Source organism: Cantharellus anzutake (assembly GCF_015039405.1).
Source record: "Cantharellus anzutake strain C23 chromosome Unknown EI90scaffold_16, whole genome shotgun sequence".
Taxonomy (NCBI): Eukaryota; Fungi; Basidiomycota; class Agaricomycetes; order Cantharellales; family Hydnaceae; genus Cantharellus; species Cantharellus anzutake.
Window position 1 is genome coordinate 181,803 of NW_024066966.1, and position 23,503 is coordinate 205,305.

At 49.2% G+C, this 23,503-nt stretch overlaps 7 protein-coding genes across 7 annotated transcripts; 4 read left to right on the forward strand and 3 right to left on the reverse strand.

Moving 5' to 3' along the window:
* The first annotated feature begins 1,080 nt into the window (after positions 1-1,080).
* On the forward strand, positions 1,081-5,120 carry EI90DRAFT_3288245 (fungal-specific transcription factor domain-containing protein). The gene is made up of 9 exons (XM_039067102.1): positions 1,081-1,297; positions 1,392-1,453; positions 1,607-1,651; positions 1,749-2,702; positions 2,761-3,019; positions 3,102-3,398; positions 3,464-3,871; positions 3,932-3,991; positions 4,059-5,120. The coding sequence occupies exons 1-9, from the start codon at positions 1,121-1,123 to the stop codon at positions 4,863-4,865; spliced, it is 3,069 nt and encodes a 1,022-aa protein (XP_038917682.1). The 5' UTR covers positions 1,081-1,120; the 3' UTR covers positions 4,866-5,120.
* Positions 5,121-5,451: 331 nt separating this feature from the next.
* On the reverse strand, positions 5,452-6,402 carry EI90DRAFT_2915957 (uncharacterized protein; the record flags this gene model as incomplete). The annotated part of the gene is made up of 4 exons (XM_039054570.1): positions 5,452-5,883; positions 5,922-6,016; positions 6,069-6,241; positions 6,305-6,402. Coding segments are annotated over 4 exons (798 nt in total), but the record flags the coding sequence as incomplete, so codon positions are not given.
* A 1,735-nt stretch (positions 6,403-8,137) lies between these two features.
* Positions 8,138-10,646, reverse strand: EI90DRAFT_3121323 (putative copper radical oxidase; the record flags this gene model as incomplete). The annotated part of the gene is made up of 6 exons (XM_039063383.1): positions 8,138-8,204; positions 8,254-8,500; positions 8,557-9,156; positions 9,225-9,447; positions 9,499-10,421; positions 10,475-10,646. 6 exons carry the CDS (start codon positions 10,644-10,646, stop codon positions 8,138-8,140), a joined length of 2,232 nt encoding a protein of 743 aa, XP_038917684.1.
* A 63-nt stretch (positions 10,647-10,709) lies between these two features.
* Positions 10,710-12,748, forward strand: EI90DRAFT_3050375 (Alg9-like mannosyltransferase family-domain-containing protein). Its single transcript, XM_039059754.1, has 6 exons — positions 10,710-10,990; positions 11,040-11,144; positions 11,195-11,331; positions 11,383-11,532; positions 11,596-12,261; positions 12,321-12,748. Exons 1-6 carry the CDS (start codon positions 10,724-10,726, stop codon positions 12,667-12,669), a joined length of 1,674 nt encoding a protein of 557 aa, XP_038917685.1. The 5' UTR covers positions 10,710-10,723; the 3' UTR covers positions 12,670-12,748.
* A 5-nt stretch (positions 12,749-12,753) lies between these two features.
* Positions 12,754-13,599, reverse strand: EI90DRAFT_2915515 (eukaryotic type KH-domain type I; the record flags this gene model as incomplete). Its single annotated transcript, XM_039054548.1, has 5 exons — positions 12,754-12,889; positions 12,946-13,024; positions 13,076-13,175; positions 13,228-13,311; positions 13,369-13,599. The coding sequence occupies 5 exons, from the start codon at positions 13,597-13,599 to the stop codon at positions 12,754-12,756; spliced, it is 630 nt and encodes a 209-aa protein (XP_038917686.1).
* A 621-nt stretch (positions 13,600-14,220) lies between these two features.
* EI90DRAFT_3145004 (SacI homology domain-containing protein) lies at positions 14,221-18,528 on the forward strand (the record flags this gene model as incomplete). The annotated part of the gene is made up of 20 exons (XM_039065217.1): positions 14,221-14,524; positions 14,681-14,883; positions 14,928-15,279; positions 15,334-15,542; positions 15,598-15,748; positions 15,835-15,902; positions 15,956-16,004; positions 16,052-16,206; positions 16,234-16,328; positions 16,446-16,478; positions 16,547-16,700; positions 16,753-16,852; positions 16,913-16,949; positions 17,000-17,025; positions 17,162-17,204; positions 17,261-17,543; positions 17,601-17,624; positions 17,681-17,756; positions 17,814-18,354; positions 18,450-18,528. 20 exons carry the CDS (start codon positions 14,221-14,223, stop codon positions 18,526-18,528), a joined length of 2,982 nt encoding a protein of 993 aa, XP_038917687.1.
* Positions 18,529-18,559: 31 nt separating this feature from the next.
* Positions 18,560-22,910, forward strand: EI90DRAFT_2970245 (fungal-specific transcription factor domain-containing protein). Its single transcript, XM_039055681.1, has 11 exons — positions 18,560-18,688; positions 18,749-19,725; positions 19,779-19,799; positions 19,855-20,175; positions 20,238-20,800; positions 20,856-20,950; positions 21,011-21,205; positions 21,264-21,615; positions 21,670-21,789; positions 21,840-22,425; positions 22,542-22,910. The coding sequence occupies exons 2-11, from the start codon at positions 18,939-18,941 to the stop codon at positions 22,691-22,693; spliced, it is 3,192 nt and encodes a 1,063-aa protein (XP_038917688.1). The 5' UTR covers positions 18,560-18,688; positions 18,749-18,938; the 3' UTR covers positions 22,694-22,910.
* Positions 22,911-23,503: the final 593 nt, after the last annotated feature.

Here is a 23,503-nt window from a genome sequence, read left to right on the forward strand (position 1 = left end):
ACGTCGGCCTGACCCAATTATTGATTCGCCTCCGTTCCACTGGACTGAGTGAGTTGCACACACGTGTGGGCAATTCATGCCTTGGGGAAGTGCCAGCATCTGCCGATAGTTATGGGACCCAGTATTCTATTTTCGGGTTGGGAAAATCCATGGGACTCGGGCATTGGATAAATCTGGTTGCGATCAGTAATGCCACTGACCCCTTAGCTTTGCATTTTTTAAATTAGAACCCCCCCCCATTCTCTCGAGTAGGCTGACCTGCATACTCAGTGAAGGTTTGTCTAGGTTGCATTTTTGCTTCTTACTCTGGTATTTATTTTCGAAGCGTTACGATGGGACGTCAGGATTATGTACATTTTTGGGTTATTGGTGCCCATGAGACCTTTGCCTTTTTGGGAGGCGATGGACAGCTGGGTGGAATTTATTCATACAATGCCACAGTCCATCATCGGTGCTAGTTGTTGTTTAGTGGCCCATGAATCGAGGCATTTGTTAGGAGGTCGAAACTGAGGGAAATTAACACAAAATTAAATCTATGATTTAAATTCAGATCATGAGATTGACGTTGGATGGCATGCTAAGTCACCGGAGTGTTCAATCCCTGTCACTGACCCTACCCTCGTCATTGGGAGCTTATAAAACAACCCATCCTCATCTTCCTCTCAAAGGGTTCGCGATTTTGTCACCTTGGGTAGTTTCCACGCGTGCCTGGGAATTCACAGGTCATCCAAATCTGCATCTGGGAATCCCTAGAAACCCAGTTTTTACTTCCCTCCTTCATATCCACTCTCGCCATCCAGCGGGACTTGTCCACTTCATCTCCCTCGGGTAGCACACACGCCTTCCTTTCACCCACGTAAACCATTCACGCACGGAAGCTTCCAGAGTTACAACGAGGCGCATATTATACCTCCTGTCCTACCCTCCCACCACCTTATCTAGCCCTACTCATCTCTGGCATCCGTTTCGAAGCGAATTCTCTTCAACTACCGTCCTGTGCTCCTTCACGAAATTCATCTTCAACTTCCCGCATCGCGGCGCCTGGCAGCCAGATCCACCCAGTTGACTTGAGCCTTGACACTTCACCAAGCGTGCTGTAATCAAAAGAGGTTCGTCATGGATGATTCGAGTCAACCACCCACTGCATCAGCTCCGGCACCAGTCGCCGCTAAACCACCGATCGTTCGTGGGGCAAAGTGAGTACGCGATAAGCTTCACACGTTCTATCAGTGATTATCAATCCTCAACATCATCGTGCGTGATGTCTAGAGCCTGTACCGTATGCCGTGCTGCTAAGGTATGGAATCCTGATTTTACATTCGTGACGACGTGGACCACGGCGCTAATCACACACCCGCTGTTTGCTTATCTCACTTTACGGGCCCTGATAGATGAGGTGTGTTGGTGCCGAAGAAGGCGGACCATGTAACCGGTGTAAGAAACAGAACTCAGAGTACGTCTATGATCGTCCTTTGCTTATCTGGGGATCCTGGTGTATGTGGAGGGACGTCGCATTGCGATCCCATCGCATATAGCGCCTTAAGCACTTGCACAAACTGGGGCTTATGAACGGCCTTGGTAAGATGTACTCACACATTAATTTTAGGTGTATATTCGAGAAACATAGACGAGGTCGCAAACCAGGATCAAAGTATGCATCACTCCTCCTGTTGTTCCTCAGTCCTGTGATGCATGTACTCAACACGTTTTCCCGATTCTTACCTTCGCCACAAACCTGCAACCCGCAGGCTGAGTGAGGCATCAAAAATGCTCCGTAGGCTTGAAAAAAACCTCACTTCCGCTCGAGCGGCGGCCGCAAATTCTGCGGCGTCGTCATCCCCTTCAACAAATAGTAATGCCGCCGCACGCCCAGCGACTGCAGCCTCCACAGATGGACGAAATCCTAATTCCTTCACATCTCCTCTAATATCCACCGCGAACGGTGCAAGTGGTTGGCAGAGTTCGGGACAAACACAGATGTCGCCGTCTGGATCCAGTGGTACTGGTTCAAATATCCAGTATATCACAATACCTGAATATAGTTCGCAAGGGGGACAGATTGGGGGCCCAATTAAGAGGGAAGAAGGCCATTCATCCACCGGAGTGACACCGATGATGGATGTACTACAGCATCCCACGCCAACCGGTGGGAGTGGAAGCACGCCTTCAGGATCCCAGGCACAAAATCGACCAGATTATTTCAATCGCCAGCGAGGGTTTTCCGATGCAACCCCCAACGCTTCCCATGGCAACCCTCGTGGTGTATCGTCGCCTCGTACGTCATCTCCTTCAGGTTCGGAGTCGGAAGGTTCCTCTTCAAAACCAGACGATGGTGAAGACAGAAACAACAATTTCAACCTGTTCCCAGCGCAAGCTCTCGCCGATGAGAACAAGCGTCTTTCATTCTTTCATACGATCCTCAACCCACCGGATGGTCAAGGGAGCGGAAGTGGGGATGACAGCAATGATTCGAAAGACGGAACTACCAACTCGGGCGCTCCGAAGTCGAAGGGGAGAAATCGTGGTGCCTCGATGAATGGTGCTCCCGGCGCTGAAGGTGGAACTGTCTCAGGATCCGGTGTAGGTGGTGTTGGAAGTGGGCCTTTTGGGCCGTTCGGCAAGCCCAAAAAGGTGGTCGATTTTGAAGACCCAATCTCCGTGGGTCTCATTACGGAGGACGACGCGAACGCTCTGTTCGAACTGTATGTCCACATCACAATCCATCGGCCCCCTCAGCTGAGCTGCTCATATTTTTATTAGGTTTTTCCTACGCCTTAATCCCTTCATTTGCCTATTCGACCCCGTCTTGCACACGGTAGGGCATGTGCGGAAAGCATGCCCCTTCCTTTTCACGTGTATCATCATGGCGGGCTGTAAATTTTGGAAACCGCATCTCTATCCAGCGTGCCAGCAGTTAGCTCATGATACGTGTGTGAAGGTTTTTGCCAACGGGGTCAAAAGCGTGGGCATTGTGCAGAGCTTCGCATGCATGACCTACTGGAAAGAACCTGATGATCAAGTGCGTTAGTTCATTGCTCATGTTTGAATGCTCTATTCAATGTCCTATCACCGCCATTGATACTGATCATTTGATTCTCTAGAACACCTGGACGTATATTGGATATGCTTGCCGCATGGCAATAGAACTTGGGTTGAATCGTTACATCTCAAAGCCGAAGGAGGACGAATCGGACCAACAGCTACGCGAGCGTAGGGACCGTGAGAGGACCTATCTCGTCCTTTTCGTTCATGATCGATCACTCTCTATGCAGACCGGTCGAAACTGGATGTTGCCAGAGGATGATCTTGTTCGTACCTCCACGAACTGGCACGACAGCAAATTCCTGAGACCTGAGGATGTCATCGTTGCCGCGCAGGTGCAGCTGAGAAGGATTGCGGTATGCAACAGTTCTCTCTTTCACACACAGGATAGTTGATCTAATCACGGGGCTTCACACCACAGGCCGAGACAACTGATGTGTTTTATCTGCACAAGGGTCAGCCTGGGATGCTGTATTCCGATGTCAACTACGAACTGCTCCTTCGCGGATGCAATGGGAAGCTGACCGCTTGGTCGAACGTCTGGCAAGGCGAACTTCAGAAAGGCACGTATCCTTTTCGCTTTGACAGTTCCGTGAATCTCTCCTTGACTACCTTGCACATTCTAGCCGATGGTCAAAGCTTCCACAGTTCCGTGCTGTCTTTCTTCCGTCTCCATGTCCGACTCTTCCTCAACAGCTTCGGGTTGCAATCTTCGATACACACTGCCAGCCGTGAGGCTCCCAGTTTGCAAGCCCTCTCAAACTGTTACACAAGTGCGCTGCAGTCATTGGAGATTGTTACGGCAGAATTCGCTCCTATCGGCATGTTGGTGAGTTGGGGTTTCAGAGTTGTTCTCTCGGGGATCTATGGAACTCACCGTACACCGCAGCGATACGTTCAGGACTCGATAACAGTCATGACTGCCTATTCTGCGGTATTCCTTCTGCGGGTACGTCTCGCTTCCGGCTTGCTGATATTCTTCCCATCATGTGACCTTGTTTGCTCGCCTCCCCCAGCTACTTAGGCACTCAAATACTCTGTCTGATCTTCATGAAGAAGCCACAAAGAAAATTTACGATCTAATCTCCCAAACAGCTGATGTTTATCAGGAGGCCGCGCTTATGGCGTCATCCTCGGGCTCAGCCGGGTATCACGCCCGTTTTCTTCGAAGTCTGGTGGCAAAGGATCTATCGGATAAGCAACGCGCAGCAGAACGACGAGCGCACAAGCACCGCGACGCAGATTCAACAAGCAGCTCCTCCCAACACGCAGCATCGCCTTCACTTCTCCCCTCTCCTACGAACGCAATTCCGTCCTACCACCCACCCCAACATATCCCCCGACACAGTTTTCAGTGGACTCAACGATTGCTCCCCATTCAATCTCATCGCCGATCAATGGGGCAGACATCGCAGGCCCAACCGCATTCTCACTGGCACAATCGATGCCTGGTGCTCATTCGTATGGTCTCATGTCAGATTCACAGAACTCCGAAATGCAGTTCCAGAATGCACTCAGCGCTCCTATGCAGCTGCACGATCAGACCTTCCAGTTCTCCTCATATACCCGTCCACAACAAAATGGCGGCCCGAACGGAAATGCTCTGGATTTCAGGACATATCAACCGAGCTCTCCATGGGGGCAAGCTCCAGCTAGTCTCACAGACCCGTTTGGTCAGCCAGAATATCAACACGTCAATGGGGTATCCGATGCGGATATCAATTATTGGAGACATATGTTCGTCAACCTTGGATTTGGGAATGGTTAAGCGACTCTTGCTTAGGTGTCCTTCGAATTTCTTGGCGTCTTTATCTGCTTTTTGAGTTATGCTTTCTTAACCTGACCATGTTGACTCTTTCGTAATGACCATTGTAACCTTTCTCTTCCTCCCACTGCTCTATACCATTTTGTTATCAGGATAATGGTTGTGACGCTTCCGATTTGAATTTGCGTGTTTGGCGCTGCTAGAATAGTTTGAAAAGTGTATCTACTAGTATGTATTCACGTTTCACAGCTGATGCCCCAACACATGGTGCATGAACGTTCCATAAATGCCAATCTTATGATGCGATCATTTGCGAGTCACCAGCAGCAGTGAGCAGGGTACCAGCTGCCACGAAACGCAGCTCCTTTCCGATAGCGATGGCGATCCAGGCAGGGCTATTTACATCTTCCTCAGTCTCAGTGCCAATCCAGTCGAAGTCTCTTATCAGGTGAGGGCGAGGGGCAAGGGTAATCGTTCGCAAGGCTGATCAAATGATGTTATTAAAGGGACGAGAAAAAGCGTCGTGCGGATACCTGATGGAAAGTTGATGTCGCAAATTTTGATCGATGCCCCCGCAATAGGTGACCGGGTGGACACAGCAAACAATCGCGCGTTGGTTGGACACCAACTATCGGATTCAATGTCTATGAGCGAGGACCGACGTAATTGCGCCTCACATACCGGAACTGGCTTCCACCTTCCAAGAACCCCTCTCCTTTGGCAACGGGCTTCCCCCCTTGTAACTTCCTTTGATTCCACACAACCCACGATGGTCCGTAGGTCGCTCCGAACATATCTGGATCGCTGGGCTTCCAGCTTGCTCCACCTCCCCATACAGAGTTCAAACCGGAGACAGACCTCGAAAGGGCAGCTGGGTCTATGAATTCAACGACCTTATGTCCACTCCAAACAGCGTCCCTGAGAGTTGAGTCGCTCTCAAGATCCATCCAGTTCACCATGGAAACGGTACCATGAACGTCAGATACCATGATGCAGCGTGCATTGGAAGAATGCGAAGCCACTGAACGAAGCGGATGGCGGAATGCGATTGAGTATGGGATGGGAGAAAACGGTGTCTTGCGACCTGTGTCTACGGGGATTTCGTACCAAGGACTGGAGATGGAGACAACATCTCTGAGACCGCCTCATCATCCTGGTCGTCTTGTGAATGGGAGGGATACAAATCCCACAGAATACACCTCCTATCATCTACGGAAGTGGGTTCAGAGGGGTTTCGGGTGGGCTTAACATAGACGCGCACCTCCCACGCTTGCGAGATACCTGGCCGGATCATTTCCACAAGAGAAAAAGCACAAATCAGCTACGTTGCCTTTGTGGCCAGACGGAAGACCACTAAATTCGTGAGCAACTGGTTCATCTGAGGCACGTTGTGTAATCAAGTGTATTTTCCCATCGGTACATCCTACTGCTAGCCTTGTAAGGAAAGGACATATGCATGACAAAGTTAAACGGCATGTCCAATGTAACGCCACTCACTCCAGGTACCAATGGCCAGTGGGACTCGCCGCGGGGGACCTGCAGCGTGGTGACCATGCGATCGCACTGATTCGAGTCCCAATATACATTGATGACAGCACACGATAAAAAAAAATGCTATCGTCTGGGACCTGTTATTACCTTAAGTTCAGTGACGTGTGACTTTCAGCAGATGACACGAAGAAACATGCTTGTTCGATGACTTCCAGCCATAGGTCACCACCAACAGCAATCAGGTCGCAGGCTAAATCGTGTACCCCAAAGGCCCGCACAGCATTAATTCCAGAAGGATGGACATGAGAACGACCGTGGAGGGGAGACGCTGAAGCCGTGGACATTAATATTCTCGACACCGTTGACACGCCACACGTGAGAAGTATTGAAACGACAAACTAGTTACTAAGTTGGACTCTAACTTAGGCCTTTTTAGTTATAAACAAGGCCGGGGGGGCCTTCGGCTGTGTTCTCTGTCTTGATACCATCTCTCACCTGCATGTTCTCATCCCCTGTCTTGCGTAAATCAATTCGCCCTGTAAATCTTCCGGGGCAATTCTCTCGTGTGTTAATTGTCGCTTGCATGTTAGTGGCTTTTCTGCATTGGCTTGGGTGGCATTTCTCGATATGTACGCGGGATTGAACTATGTGGGTGGGTCTTAACAGTGGTATGTATATAATGGGTTTTGTAGGAACCTGGATTTAGCATGTTTGGGATGTTCATGTTGGAGTCTTCATGGTCTCACTGGTTAAGGATAAAGTCCTGAAGCACGTTCGGATGAACCAATCAGAGATCGAGAAACGGTCGTTGGCTCGACCTGAGCTTTATGTACAAGGCAGACGTATAGACGAATATGCAACTGGACGCCGCCTGTTGTGGCGATCAAGAACACACTACTCTTTCGACCTTTTATCTTTCTCAGTCAGTTTTGCATTTTTGGATAGGTCATCGTGTCTCCACTCTTTGCATTACCACCATTGGAGAAAGACGGACTGTCACATGCTGTCTGTCAGCGCTTCTCAGTCCATGGAGACATGGAGACAGCTCATCGATGACAAGCACGACCCACAACCTAGCTAGCCACAACGTATCCGTCCTCATCTGATCTACGACATCAATCATCTTCGGACCAACCTCGATCATACAGCATATGAGAATCAGGCAATCAAGTCAAGACCAATGTCTTCTTTTACGATGATGAACCCGAAGTACCGAGCCAGAAGCGGGCACAGAAGTGAACAACTAAGAACCAACGAAGCAAACGAAGTATGGAAAATGAAGGAAATTTCAGGCAGCGGTCACCATTCAACTCACTTTTCATGGGGTCCTCCTTACTTACCCGATCGGTGGAAGGCCTCACCTTCCTCACAGCACAGCCCTTCAGGCATCCCTGGCCGCGAAAGCTACCGAAGATTCCACCAAAAAAAAGATGCCCCGTTGAGGAAACAGCCAAGATTGCAACCCGGTTTTTCATCCGGTGAACTAGCACGTTGCATTCACGTCTAGCGAGGCGTTTCCGCCAGGCACGGCTTTCCTTCGTGGGGATGATCAGATCAAAGATGAATCTCTAGCTACATAAATTGTCAGGTCAATCGTGTTACAATCGATTGGGGTCAACACCAAACAAGCCACTTCCGTTTAATGCAGAAGCAACTAGCTGGGCATGAACCTGAACCCGGCAATAAATGAGTGACTGAGCATAATGCAATAGTATTTCAGTCTTTATGTAATGCAGGCAGTATCCAGCCTTCACTCAGAATGGTGCTCGACATGTTTGTACAAAGGGGCATTAAAGCCAGCCAGCTGGCTCGGAATGACGCAAAAGGATAAACCAAGGGTTACCTCTCCGACGTCGAACCCATGGGAGGGTGAAGTTTGTCCACCACGGTCGTTTTCGCCAACATACTGTTGAACGATCAGCCTGTGTCAATGTCTGCTGAATAATATAACTCACTTATCAATAGCTGCTTGATCAACTGGCGGCCCTTCACCATCACCAACCATAACCTTCTTCCCAACACTCGGAATCCCGTCTATCAAGACATACAGCCAGGCAGGTCCGGGAGGATAAAGCCCAGCGCTAGACGGACCATATACTTGAAGTACACGTGAATCTTTGGCAACGACGGAACACTTCAGGTAAACAAGTCGTGCATTCATGTGCAATCCATGGGTAACAAAACCTAGATCCATCAGAGCAACTGAAGCGCCCAACATACGTCAGCTTCGCGCGCAACGCGCTCGAACGTGTACACACCATCAGCTGATCGAAACTTTTCGACATTGGGGAGATGAAGAACGAACGACTTCCCATAGCCAAGTTTCGAGGGAACGCCAGTGTAGATCGGTCGTTTTGCTGCCGTATACGGAGGATATAGCCATTCAACTCTGTATTCAGTCCCATACTCCGCGTTAGACCGGTCAAGATTAGGATTAGAGCCAGCGATCATGATAGCGCCACTCGGAGTCAAAGAAGCCACGGAATGATACAGACGAGGAATCCCTGATGGAGGGATGCCACTGCTTGAGAACCGTTGACCAATGGGTGCCGTTGGATCATACAGGATTGATTGAAAGACGGGATTTGCAGCATTGCTCTGGCCCATCCGGCCCTTAACGTTCCCATAGCCAGCGATACCACTTCGAGCACCATTAAGGATCAAGATCTTCCCATCAGGAAGCGTCACAGCATCCGGCATTATTCGGGGCACAGGCATATATTCAACGGTCCATCCATTCTTGATCCCGCTTTCAGAGAGCGCAATCCTGCTGCACTGATTGGACGCAAGTTCTGAAGAAGAGATCTCATAACTGGGGCGAGTGTCATCAATATTTGAACCACCACAGATCATGACTTCTGGTACATAGTTGTTGGTGAAAGTCAGGGAAGCAAGAACGCTGTAGCCATCATGGGGTAGGTCACACGGACACGGTTTGGGATTTTGGGTAGCTGTAATTCTGTATTCTTCTTCCAATCATAGATGATAGCGTCGCGATTCGCTGCTAGGAATACACGGCCATCGGGCAAAGTGAAGGCGATCGGGAATAAGTTCGCATTCAAAGTTCGAATGAGAAACTGGAGCCGAATGGGAAGCCCGTTTTGTCCGTGAAGGTTTTTCGGAGGCCAATATTCGATAGTCGGGTTGTTCTTGGCAAGCCATCAGTAATTGGCAACGATGTGGCGTTATGGGTACTTTACTGTAGTCCTGTTGTTCATCCAGCCACCTCTGAAGGATCCGCCTATAATCATGACAGACCCATCTTCCAGTCGAGTGACGGAATTGTACCACCTTGGGGTGGCCAGGCGTATTCGGTTCGGTTCTTCATAGATATTACATTCGCCGGAATCACATGGATGCAGCATTCTCACAGACTGAAGACCATTGAAATCCCCGAAGTCCGCAGCGCCCGTTTTATCTGCAACGACAGGATTTCCCCCCACGTTCAGAAGAGTCCCATTAGACAGCCAACTCCCTCCAGCACAGAACGAATTACTGAGCAAATCCAATGGCATTATTGTGTTCTTTTCCAAGTCATAAAGCGCGCCCCAAGCAGGATGGCCAGAGATGGACAGAGGATTGTGCTCGACCTTGTCAATGATGACAGCATGTTTGTCAGATACAACGGCGAGCTGCATGGCAGCAACTCCAGTAGTCCCCTCCCGAGTCAGACGCCATGAACCAGAAGCGGTTGGACGCGGAAGATCGCGGGCTTGATGATCAGTCTGAGGCCCCACAACAAACGCGTCGATACTAAGAAAGGGTCCCGAGACCGTAGGGTGGCTACTCCCCGTAAAGATGATACGCAAAGTGTGATGCGCGCGTTTCAAGCCGTCAAGGTTGAGGATTCGTTGCTGATTGTACAGTTTAGGAGAGTACGCGTCGATGATAGCTACAAGATGTCCATCAACAAAGACATTGCCTTGGCCATGATGAGGCGAAGTTTGTCCAAAGCACTCCACCCGACCACCGAAGAATCGAAGAGTCACAGTAGATGAAGGGACATGAGAGATGTGCTGAGTACCACCGATAAAGTGGAGATCATGCTGAGAAACAAAACCAGGAGAGTATTCGACAGCCGAAGATGCGTCATCGATCGACTGATCACCTGCAGGCACATAGTCTACACGCGCGAAGACACTCAACACGCTCTCCAAGGATTAGCATTCCACTCACAAGGTAGGAAGGGAACGTTGTTGGCCTCCGAAGTTACTACACCAGGTAGTAATTGGCCATTCCATGCAGGGTCTGGCTGACTGGAATGTGGAGACGCATCTGAGATAGCTAACGAACGTGCAAAAACGAAATGTGAAACAAAGTGGAAAACATCTACGAGCCTGTAGCGCATGTTGATGAAAATGTGAACAGTAAAATTAAAAGATTTGAAGATCGAGTGCCTCCACGGAATCATCCGAGCGCTTCACAATGGTCAAGCCATACATGCGCTCGTCGATCTTTCCATGGTTACCGTTCCTTATTAGACCGCTAATCGCTATATACACCACGACCTTCTTCCAGCCAGACGAATATTTTCAATCTCTCGAACCCGCTCACAGATATGTTTTTGGTTTTGGAGTGCTGACTTGGGAATGGACCAGTGATTCCCCAATACGCTCATTTACATATCCCTTAATCTTTGTTCCTGTTTATCAAATCATTCAATATTTTCGCTTGGAGGAGACGGGGGCGCTGGTTTGTCTCGATCCGTCTAATACGGGCCGTTGTTGACAGATTTCGGTAGATCTGGTTGCCCAAGCTCGTCCAATCTATATTCGCTGCACTCACGGATTACTATACATATCGGTTGTCCAAAAGGCTCCTCGGCGAGAACGCGGCATTTATTTCTGTGAGTTAGCTTGCGTGGCACAGTCTCGAACGTAAACGAAGCTCCTCTAGCTGTTCCTCTCCCTGCTGTCCTTCTTTAATGTACTCGCCTTATCCCGAACTCTCAGCAATTCTATGGAAACTTCTCTTACTATCATGGCCATATATTTCTGGGATTTCGATTCCGGCCGCGATGGGGATCAGGGGGGGTGCGTAGGGAAAGCAAGTGCCCATCCTTCGGCTGAGTCTAGTTGTCATAGTTTCCCTGGCTATGTCGCCGCATTTGTTGCCGCAATATCTTTCCTGATACGACCTACGAGCGCCCTCATATGGGCAGCGCTTGCCATTTACCAATGTGCCATGCTGCCAGCACATATCCCTCGGCTGGCGACTCGAGCACTGCTAGCAAGGTATTTTCAGTACTATTTCAAGATGGGCCCCTAAGATCTCATATTAGCGATTGGGTTGTCAAGCTGCCTTGCATTCCCTGCAAGTCTTCTTGTAGATAAGCTATTCTATAGGTCATTCCAGTTGACTGTAGTGAATTTCATCAAAGTCAACTTCTCGTCCGTCGCTCTGTTCTATGGGAAGAACCCGTGGCATTATTATCTCACACAAGGACTACCGATCTTGTGTACCACTGCCTTGCCATTTAGCATACACGGCATGTGGATCACTCTTCATCCGGCAGGATCTGCACCGCTTGCCTTGAAGTGTCTAGCATTCGTTGTTATTTTTAACGTCGCTGTTTATTCACTGGCTGGCCATAAAGAATGGCGATTCTTGCACCCACTCCTTCCTATATTCCACGTGTTTGCTGCCCGATCGCTGGAAGCGAGCTACCACTGGAGGAGGACACGGTCAGAGGCTCGCGCAAAACTTCCCCTCTTCAACCTCCGAATTAAAACCAGTCACCTTTGGGTGATACTGTTTAATTTACCTGTATCCTTCTATGTGATGCGATATCACGGTCGTGGCCAGATTGCCGCAATGTATTATCTTCGCTCCTTGCCGCGCACAGAGCTTGTCTCCTTGGGAGTGTTAATGCCATGCCATTCTGTCCCCTGGCAGTCCTATCTCCATCGAGTAGAACTAGAAAATGGGCGGGCATGGTCGCTGAGCTGCGAGCCTCCGCTGCTGTAAGTCAATGCATTCATTTGCGACCGTCGATTATTCGTTCATTGTTGCTATGGGACAGTGGTCAAAATCTTCTAACATACCGGGACGAGACGAAACATTTTTATGAGGACCCAGCAGCCCATGTCGAGCAATATTTCTCCAAAGCGGAGGTCCGAACGAACCACACTGGAGTGGATGCTTCCTGGCACCACATCTGGCCGAGCCATCTCATGCTCTTCAAGTCCCTACTCACGTACCGGCCTGCCCACATCGATTCGAAGGACGAATACACCACTATAGAAGACATCTTATGGGCTCACGGCTATCGCCAGGTCTGGGAGTCTGGTTGGAATGGTTGGGAAGGCGACGAAATGAGAAGAGGGGCAGTAGGTGTGTGGAAATCAGGGAATGAATTAGGCAGGATATAGATGCTTTCGGGGTTGGTGATTATGGTAGGCATTCATTCATGGTGCTTAAGTTACAAGACCTCGTCTAGATTGCACACATGAGTGCTACCGCTGCCGCAGGCGTGCGCCAATCGTTCGCAGCTTTGCATACACTTTGCCTGGTGGGCTGCCCATAATGAGTGCAACAACTGAGTCACGGGCAACTTTTATGTTTTGGAATGATCCAAGTATATGAATTTTTCTGCCAAATGTATGTATGAGAAAGTGCAATGCACAGGCACCGTAAATTTCACTCACGTATCCGCAAGAACAATGCGAGTTCGGGTCGCATTCTCAATCGTGAATTTGGTTTTCCCATCTTGCCCTGCGATGCGACCTGTTACTTCTATTAGAGATAATTGTAATGAGTTTGATTAAAGGACCATACCAATAGCTCGCGAAAGGTGATCCCCTTGAAGAGTCTTCACATCCTTGATTTCAAAAGAGTCCAAATAAAGATCATCCAATCGCAGCAGAGCAACGGCATCCTGGTGACACTGCATCAGGACACAAAGTTATTGGGGAAGGCCGGTGCATTACCTCAATGGCGAAACCAAGGACGAAAGCTTTTACGAAATCCGCCCCTTTCTGTATTGCGCCAACTTCTTTCGTATGTCTTGAAGTCTAAAGGTAGAATAGAACTCAGCATGCACTTAAATCCCTTGTTTCGATGGTGCCTACACGAAGTTCAACCGCACGCCTTTTCGTGTTCACTCGTACTTGCAAACCCAAAACTTGAGTAAGTGGTGTATACATGTTCATCCAATGTTTCCTTAAAGGAGTGTAGCGATGGGGAGGCACCGGGATCGTTCGCGACTCGGTGTGCACTGTGACAACCTGAGCAGATGGGGGCAATGGCCCAAAATTAATGCCAGAGTACCCCAGTGATGTTGTCGGTGTGGAATCCGTCATATCCGTATCCTCATCGAACAGTTTCGCCGTGGCGTTCACAGGCGCGGGCTCAAGGTCAATAATAACTTCGTCCTCCGGAGCTTCATTGATATTAAGGTTATCATCAGCAATAGGGAGGTCTTCCACGGGATAATGCGACTCTGGTGCTTTTCCTTTGCCCTTTTTATCGAGATGAGCAAAGGAAGACTGCGCCATGCCTGAAGGTTGAGAAAAAATTCAAGGACACGTGCTCCCTAAACTCAATTGTCGGAAAATCCCATATGTACAATGTTGCACACGCTTTGAAGTGGAAGCGCAGCAGAAAGCGTTTCAAACGTATATAAAACTTGTACATATCAAGAACGTATTCCATTCGTTCAAACGTTACACGGGGATTTCCGACAATATCAATTTTGGCTTCTCGAGTGGCTAATGTCTTTGATTTACTCTTCTTGGACTTGTTCTCTCTTTGTATACGCGTTCGTTTCATCGCCTCTGACTGTTTCCTAACTCTGGGATCTTCCCCTCCCTTGTTTACACGCTCTTCGCGGACAACGGGCCAGAGCAACACTCCAACCTCGCGCGTAACGCCGGTTGAACATCGGAGCTGGCTGATTGGATTATTGTAACTGGAGAGGGGTCATGCTGCTAACCGGCCATCCTTATCCTGGCCTTACTTCCACTTCTTCGTTGCCCCCATCGTCGATGATAAAAGCTGCGGCCCATGCCCGTCTTTACAGGGAGCTCGCGATTGCCGCAACTCCGAACGGTCTCCTGATCAAACCGACCTCCGAGTCTGCCACTGATTCATCTTCGATACTTCAAATCTCATGGGGCCCCACTCCTATTGTGAGGGATGTCGATATATCCTCTACAACCGAAGATATCGAGTGGTCCGATTGTCCTGTTGTGTTTGGTATCGTTGGCATAGTGTCCCTGTTCCGAGGTTCGTAGTGACGAACTAGTGTTCAGGAAGGGTAGCATCATTCTATATTTTTGTATTAGGGTCCTATCTTCTCGTTATAAACTCACACGCCAGAATAGGAGAATGCGAGTACGCTCTAGTGTAGTATGCCTTGAATTGCTGACGACGTCAAAGCAGTGTTAAATTACCCGATTTATGCGGTCAAAGAAGTGGTGGCGATACCGTTAGAGGAAAGAGGCGCCATCGGTTTCTTGAAGGTACTTCGCGAGGGAAGTCCTTCTCATTTGAAGCGTCGTGAGAGCATTTCAAGCGCCACCAGCATGGACCAGTCGGATGCCTTGTCTGCGTCAAACAGCGAGGAAGACGCGGAAAGATTTTCGGTCCACTCCGTTGATACTGATCTGGCAAACCTGATTCTCCCCAGGACGGGTCTCCTGTGGTCAACATGGCTTCCACAGCCTCAGAGGGCCACCCGTTGCCCTCCATTACAAAATCTTTTTTCTCGCGCTTTATATTCTGGAAATCACAATCGAAGAACCGGGATTCCACGCATTTCGGAAGTGTGCCATTTCAGGCTGGGCACCAACCTCTCCATTCTTCATCCCAACAACCCGTTGTGAAGGAAATGCAGCATGCGATCCCTACGGACTCTACGGTTCCGGACGTTCCTGAAAACGGGCCGGCTGATCAAGAGAAGAGTGTCCAGCTTGACCTGAAGGTCATAAAGCAATGCATTAAACTTTTCAGTCGTGAGATGTTCTTTTCTTATGATTTTGGTCAGTAATTTGTCCCTCAATTTTTGTGTGTGGACCAAAGCGAACTTCCGACAGACATCACAACGGCACTGCAGAGAAAGCATCAGAAATTAATGGAGATTGATCGTAATTTGCATCTGTTAAATGCAGTTTCTGACGAGACGACAACGTCTGCTAATGTCACGACACTCTCCGAGCCACACCCCAATTTCCCGCTATGGAGACGGGTTGACCGTCGTTTCTGGTGGAATGAAGATATTTCATCAATGTTTGTGGAAGCTGGAGTTCGTACAGCCTATTTCTTCTGATCGTGCTATCCCTCACCCTCACCTCAAAAAGTTGCATGACTATGTTCTTCCCTTGATGCAAGGGTATATTCAATTTTCTCATTTTTCTGTCACCCCGGAGAGGATTGCGTCCGATATACCTGAGGACTGTGACGACGACGAGGTAGGACCGGCGAACATGATGAACTTTTGTATTATATCGCGTCGCTCTCGGCAACGCGCAGGACTCAGGTATTTTTGACCTAAGGACGATAATTTCGCACTAAGTTTGGGTGATCGCAGATATCAGCGGCGGGGATTGATGAAGATGCAAATGTGGCGAATTTCGTCGAGACGGAGACCATCCTACAGACATTTGTAAGCAGAATTGACTACAATCTTGCACTGCAGGTGACACGCTGAGTTTTTAGAGGGAAGGATGCCAGAACGTCCTGAGTTATATACAAATCAGAGGCTCCAGTATGCCTCCTTCTACATCGCATGCACTGACTCTGATCGAAAGCTAGTTCCTCTATACTGGTCCCAATCTGGGGCAAGCCTCAAACCAGTTCCCACGTTGGACCGCACCCATAGCGAACGCCTTTACGCCCTTAAACGACATTTCGAGAAGCTTATGAGATATATGGGCCACAGGTGCCTTTCTTCGGGACCTGGAAATTCTGTGATACTAATTATTGACGCTATGAAGGTAGTACTTAATCTGGCAGAGACCACGGGGAAAGAAGGACTTGTAACAAATGAATACCGGGATGCCCTGGAAGAAGCCAACATCCCTGGATTATCGTAAGTGGTCTGTACTTTGTAGTTTGGCACATGCCCATGGATACATCTACAGATACTGCGGGTAAGGTATCAAATACTTTTATTTATTTGATTTTTTGAAGTCTCCCTTGTGCATAGATTCGATTTCCATGCGGAATGCAAAGGAATGAAGTAAGAATGCTCCAGTCCCCGGTGACTTCACCGGATTCTCACAGAACTTAGTAACACCATTTTGATAGGTATGAGAACATCTCCAAATTGATTACTTCCCTCGAACGCCCATTCTCGAGTCAGGGCTTCTTCTGGGTGAATACGGAAGGAGTTCTGTCTTTGCAAAATGGTGTCTTTAGGGTTAACTGCATTGATTGCCTTGACCGGACCAACGTTGTTCAGGTACGGCCCGAAGCACAATTTCCGAATTTCATGGCTCATTCATGTTGGCTAGAGTGCCATTGACCGACACATGTTAGACGTGCAGCTGCAAGCACTGGCCATTGTACCCTCACCGGCCCAAAACAAAGAGATTGATATGATATTCAATGATGGTGGGTTTGGGATGGCACTCTTCTGTAACACTTGAATGATGCGTATGCGTGCCATCCAAGTTTGGGCTAATAATGGAGACGCCATAAGCCGCACTTAGTGAGTAAGCTCAGTTACGTTTTCTGAACATCTCTTGACTCTTCCTGCAGCGCGGGGACATCTGCTCTCAAGGTCTGTAGCCTGCCCATGATGAAGCCGCACACTCAAGCCGACGTTCTTTCCAGGGAGATTTCACCAGGCAAGTATAGCTGCACTCATTGTAAGGGTTTGACTCGATATTGGGGCTTATGTACTTAGAACGGGAAAACGAGATATCGCAGGGATGCTCAATGATGGCGTCAACTCCCTCGCACGGTGAGGCTTCCGCAGAATACGCGCGTATCCCAATACAGCTTGTAGCCAAACTATAGGATGTACGCCGCAACATTCTCAGATTTTTTATCTCAGGCCATAATCGACTTCGTCCTCGGACATCGCGGTTTGAGCGTGTTTACCGAATTCATGACGAATATGCAGGCCACTGACCCCAGGGAGCTTATTCGGATATCAAAGATCAGAGTCATTGCCATTGACATCTGCACGGCGTTGCTAGTGCAAGAAGGGGAGGAAGTTAAAGGCGGCTGGACACTCTTCTCGCCTTCACAGCCTAACATCAAGATCAGTAATTCCTTTGAAGAGAAAGTCCTTCTATTGGTGGGTCACGTCGTGATCAATGGCCGAACACCCTGCATCTGACATGGTCGGTGATAGACATCGGCCGCGTTGTACATCGTTGTATGTGGAAATTCGATTATCCGTGATAGTGCTGCTGAATTCAACTCAACCACCAGAGTTATGACTATTCACTCGACAAAGTGAAAGTCTTCACCAGAGTGCCATTCCACGACATAACTGGGATTCAGAAAGGTGAGTAGAGACAGCATAACATTACGTCTACTAAACAATACTACGTAATCAATGCAGGTGCATACATACTCTCTCCAATGCAGGAAGCGGGAAGAGATCATTCCCATAACTATGGTTTTGTCATCTCGTACCGTCCATCGAAAGAGGTGGTGACGAGGGCGACCACCTACAGCATCAGGAACACTCCCCCGCCAAACCCACCCAATGGAGACGATCCGTTGTCTTCCAGCGTGGACGTTCCCTTGAGTGAGATGATTCAGATTAAGGACGAGCCGACATCATTTAGGCTTCCCTCGAAATCCGGAGGCTCATCCATATCAAAACCGGAGCCGAAGGGACGATCATCCACATTGGCTCGGGCGTTTTCCGTCGTTCCCACTAATACTGACATTGTGGAAGTGGCGTTCAAGTCACTGCCTGTCGAATACGGTCAGGATCGTGAAGGGTCTGATGCACCTGATTGGGAGAGGTCATCAGCTGGAGTGACGCATCGAGCCAAAACTTGCCGGGAGAATGTAGAAGCGATTTGCGCTCTCATTGTGCGCACCTGCCAAGATGTGGGATACACACCGCTTGTGACTTCAAAGGATGTGGTAAGGTGTGGAAAGTTTAGTAGTCTTTTCTGATCTTGTTTGGTGCTGATGAACCTTCTCCCGCGCGGGTCCCCCCTGGTTCCGAATGTATATGCTTCAGCCTTGAAGAGGCTAGAAGATCTACGCCCGTTTTTGCCAAGGCGGAGTATGCATTTAAGCGCTTACTTTGGGGAGGTTGAGACTTGAGACGGCGGCCGAAATCGGTTGCTGCATTAGGTATTTTGAACATCAATTATCTATTTGCGTATGCAGGGACGGATTATAGCGTGAGCATGAATCATGTCACCTAAGCAGGGGCGGATTTGAAGGCCGCGTTCCTTTCTTCCTGAGGTCTCGATGGTATGAATAAGTGTTTCCTTATTAGCATCTGTTGACCATATGACAATTGATCGTCGGAAGCAAGTCGCAGTTGTGGAACTCAACGGCTGCAGCAAGTCCGGTTTATGCTCTACATTGAATCCCGCACGCAACCTATCATTTAGCGGTATTGAGGTACCTGGATCTGAGATCTCAAAAACATTCCCAGTTTTTTTCCGTGCTTATTCAATTCAAATCATTAGTGGAACAACGGGAAAGAAAAAAAGAAATAATGACGCCTGACGGATCCGCTGCATCCTCTAAATCTCCTTCTCCGTTCCCACCAACTCACGCTCGTTCAAAAGAGCGTATTGGCTCGACCATTAGACGCTCCTGGAAGGGGGCTGGCTCATCCCAAGCTCCTAGGGCATCATCGTCGAAAAGCAGTGCTGGTGATTCAGCCATGCTGGACCCGAGTCGGCACCCAGACGCGTACGCTCGTCCAGAGAATCAATTTGGATCGGCTGGCTCATCGCTTACGCCATACCCCCCATACTCTAATCAAACTTTACCCGACGGGGGGTCTTACGGAATCTCTGCAGGAACTCCTGCCCCTTCACACTATCCCGATTCTCATCCTCCACCATCTTACCCAACACAGCTAGCGCCTCCTATCCACGATCATCAATCGGGTATTCAACCGACTCACGCCCAGTCACCTCGAAGTTTAACGCAATATTTGCACACACATGATTCAATGCGTCAACCATCCGCGGCCCGCACATCCTTCATGAATTCAGCACCCGACTCACCTCCCTCTGAAACCCCAGAACCCCAAATCGCAACCATGTACTCTGTAGGGCCGCCCGTATCTAAAAAGAGAAGAAGGGAAAGCACTACAGACCAACTTTCGGGTGATACGGATTTGGCGGACCCTGAGCTTTATTCCCCTTCAGGGAGTCAACACCTTTCCGTCTCTGGCCCCAGGAATGCTGGAAGCGCCAAGGACACCCCTCCCTCCTCGGGCGCTGCCACGGGTGCTTCCGGGGCTGCGAGTAAACGTACCAAGACACAACGAGGTAAGATTCACAAACGCCCTACGTTTCGTTGAGTTAAATTTGACTTCTCCAAGCTTGTGATAGTTGCAGAGGACGTAGGTTGCTGCATTGTGTTAGATGATTTCGTTGCCTAACACGTTTCTTGAACAGGGAAAATTCGATGCGATATCATCCCCGATTCGAACCCTTCGCAGTGCACACATTGCCGCTCGCATGGAAACGAGTGTACTTTCCACTTGCCAATTACAGAGACTCGTTTCAAGCGAAGAAGGAATGACAATATCGAGGATGATTCATCACGGACAAAGGACAGAGATGCTAACGACTCTGTGGGATCGAAATTACCGTCGAATGGGCCAGCCAGTCAGCAGACCGTGCAGTCTTCACATGCCTCATCTAGCCGCTCAAAGTACGATGCGCCTCCAGTGGGTGGTGTGGGACCTAATTATAGGCCCGAGGGCAAAATTTACGGTTAGAAACTTCACCATACACACGCAGCTCACCAAGTCGATACCTTTTTACCTCAACTCTAGGTCCAACCTCTCTCAACTACATACTTCAGACATCTATGCCACAAATACATTCCACATCTGCGGACACATCAATCTCTTACCAGCAAGCCTGGAAGGTGATTCGCTCCGGTGATGGCTTTATAGAAGTTCTGCAAGACACCGGACCCGACCCGTATTTACCACGAGACTCTGAACGAGGACCAGAGCCTGTCGAGCGCCATGTCCTCGAAAGACTCGTCAATTACTATTTCAAAAACATCGCTCCCATTTTCCCCATCGTGACTGAAGACGAGTTTCTTCATGGGACAGGGGACAGCGCTTCGTCTAACTACAGACCGTCTCCTGTTCTCCTTTATGCCATATGTGTCATGTCGGCTACCGCCCGGGGTACCCCGCTCTCCGTCTTTGAGAATCTGCGCAAAATCCTCAATCACATCATGAAAACTGATGATGTTGTGTCGAATGCATCCCTTTCGAATATACAGGCGTTGCTGATTATGGGTATGACAGGCGAGCCACATGGTCGTGTCGTCAGCCATGCGATGTCAGCTGGGTGGCTACGGGTTAGCACTGCGATCCGAATGGTGCGTTATTCTGTGTATTATTCCGGTCGATATCTCTTGGTTGAGCTGTCGGCAGGCACAAGATTTAGGGTTGCACCGTGCCGAGGCGGTGAAAAGTGATATACAATTGCGTCGGCGGTTATGGGCGGCGTGTGTCATTACAGATCGATGGTGACGTATACATGGCGGTAATGTGACCGAATAATGAACTCAATCTTGTCTTTTTCCTAGGTATGGCTTGACATTAGGGTTACCATTCATGATCGACGTTCATGATTGTGACGCCCGATTGCCAGGACCCGAACTGCCGACCACTCAATCTCATCTGACACCAGCCGAGATTCAACAAGCTACTTCGCTGTTGTTTATGGGAGAATTTGTCAAATTGAGTGTGTTGTTGGGGAAAGTTACCAGGACCATTTACAGGTGAGGGAGGTTCCCTTTTTGATGGGGCGAGACCCTGTTCTCACTCCTTTTTGCGAAGTCCGACGGGTCTCATTCACACGACCGATGAGGTTCTCGAACATCTCTTGGCGGAGCTCGACAGGTTCGCAGAGAACATACCGCCAGAGCTTCAGTATCAAGGACGGGACTCCAACATCTCGGCGGGACTTTTGCACATGTTTTATACATGTGTGTGCATGATGTTCTGGAGGGTGTTCGCCAGGATTCAGTACACTGTCCCGGCTCACTTGACATTTTCGTTGAATGTGGAGCGGTGGAGTGCGCTGACGAGATGGTCTGGTGAATCGATTGACTGGCTAGATGCGCATGAACATGTGTACGACTCGTGGATTCTTGTTGCGTACTCCATCGCATCGTGCGCTTTGGTTCAGGTGTGTGAATAATGGACCCCGAGCTGGGTCATCAGCTTATATGAATCCTTCCAGTATCATACGTGGGCGAGGCGGAAAGACCCCGATGCTCAGGCATGTCTTGGACGCCTGAAGGATTGTGTGCAACGTTGGGATCGCGCGGTAGAACCGGGGCACATGCCCACCCGCCGGAAGGTTGAACGATTTTTCATCCCAATTGATCATTGCTCATCTGTGTGATTTAGACAGCGGAGATTATATCTCTCCTGTACGAAGCGACTCAAAGCCCGGTGCCGAGGAACTTTTGGCCCAAGAACCCGACAGCTGGTGTTGAGAGCCGAAACCAGGAGGATGCGGATGCCCTTGTGTGGAAGAAGGATCCGTCGCGTCCAGGAGGTGGCCTTTTCATTGCTACCCAACGCGCAGCCAGGGCTCTTGGCAGTGATATACCGACAGGTACACTTGTCGTTCCAGACCCTCAGAACGGGGAGGAAGCAGAGATTAGCACGGAGCTGTACACCAACGAGATTGTGTATAATCATCCGACAATGGCCAACGGGGGCCCTGTCGATGTTGCCTCGTTGACACCTCCACCTGGTGATTCTTTTGTTCTAGTTACCACGCCACTTCGCCCCGTGGATGATGCTTCTGCACCTCAGACAAATGTTAATCCTGGGATGAATTCACAGAATGAAGTTCCGCGTGGAGTGCAGGTCATTAACATGCTGGATCAGTATCAACACCCTACAACCATGCAATCTTCGATGCAACAGTACGCTGCTGTGAACAATGGTTTACTGGATGGTATCCCTGCAACAATGTTTGAATTCGGTGAGTTGCGTTGGCTTTTAAGGGTCTTGAGGACACTGGGCCCCTTTCGAAGTTTGTGTGTTTACTCATTCTTGCACTTGGGGTTATATCGCGTGGCATGTTTATTCCCAATTTAGACCAATGGGATAGCTTCTTCCAGCGTCTTCACATGCAAGCAGACGGGCAAACGTACCAGACACATGTTGGTCCGCCAAATGGATACCCTAGTGTGGATGGGAGCTTGCCCGCTGTTAATGGGTATGGACTTCAGCCATCCCAATCGTTCTAATGGTTATTATTTGGGTTGGTTTTCCTTTGTATCCCTTGTTATCCCCCATAGAAGCACTTGCTCGGTATTCCTTGTCACATTTCAGGATCTGTATCAATTCCCTGTCATCCGCTTTGTCGCACAACTTACATATACTGTTACAGCCTTGCGATGTGTAGTTTTAGTAATTTTTCTGTCGGGTGTTCAGGGGAGGAAATCGATTTGTTTTGGTTGTGGCATATAATTAGTACGGGTGCGTGCGAGTTTTGAATTGGAAGCTCGGTTTAGAATGATCTTTCCAACCACTTCGGTTTGACTTTGGCAATGAGAACGAGGTAGCGAAGTCGTGGATCTCTTCATCCTCTCTTTTCTCCTCCGTCATTTTACAGCTCGTCCAGCATCGTGGGTAGAGCTCGTACTTGACGCGTTTGAGATATGTCAGTGATTGCTGCTATGCGACCGGCGTTGACGAACAAGGACTCTCGGGTCATTTCTGCGTTACCGGACGTGAAGTGCACGAACTGCGGGATCCCCGTGCCCCTGGATCAACTGAGCGATCATGTTTGTACTAAAGAACGACCCAACCCACCTCAGACATCTCCATCCTCGTTATTGAAGAAGAGTCATGATCCGAAGTCTGACATTGTTATTGCCCCTATTCCCTCCCGTACCCTATCACCCTCACCTAGTAGCTTTGCACGGGCATCCACATCATCTAGAGCGCGGTCACCCTCAGCCGCGCCGTCCCATCTTAGACCAACCAACACACTTTCATTTCCAGCAGCTGAAGATCGAACAAGGCTGCCCCTTGTTTCTCCACCAGTTATGGGG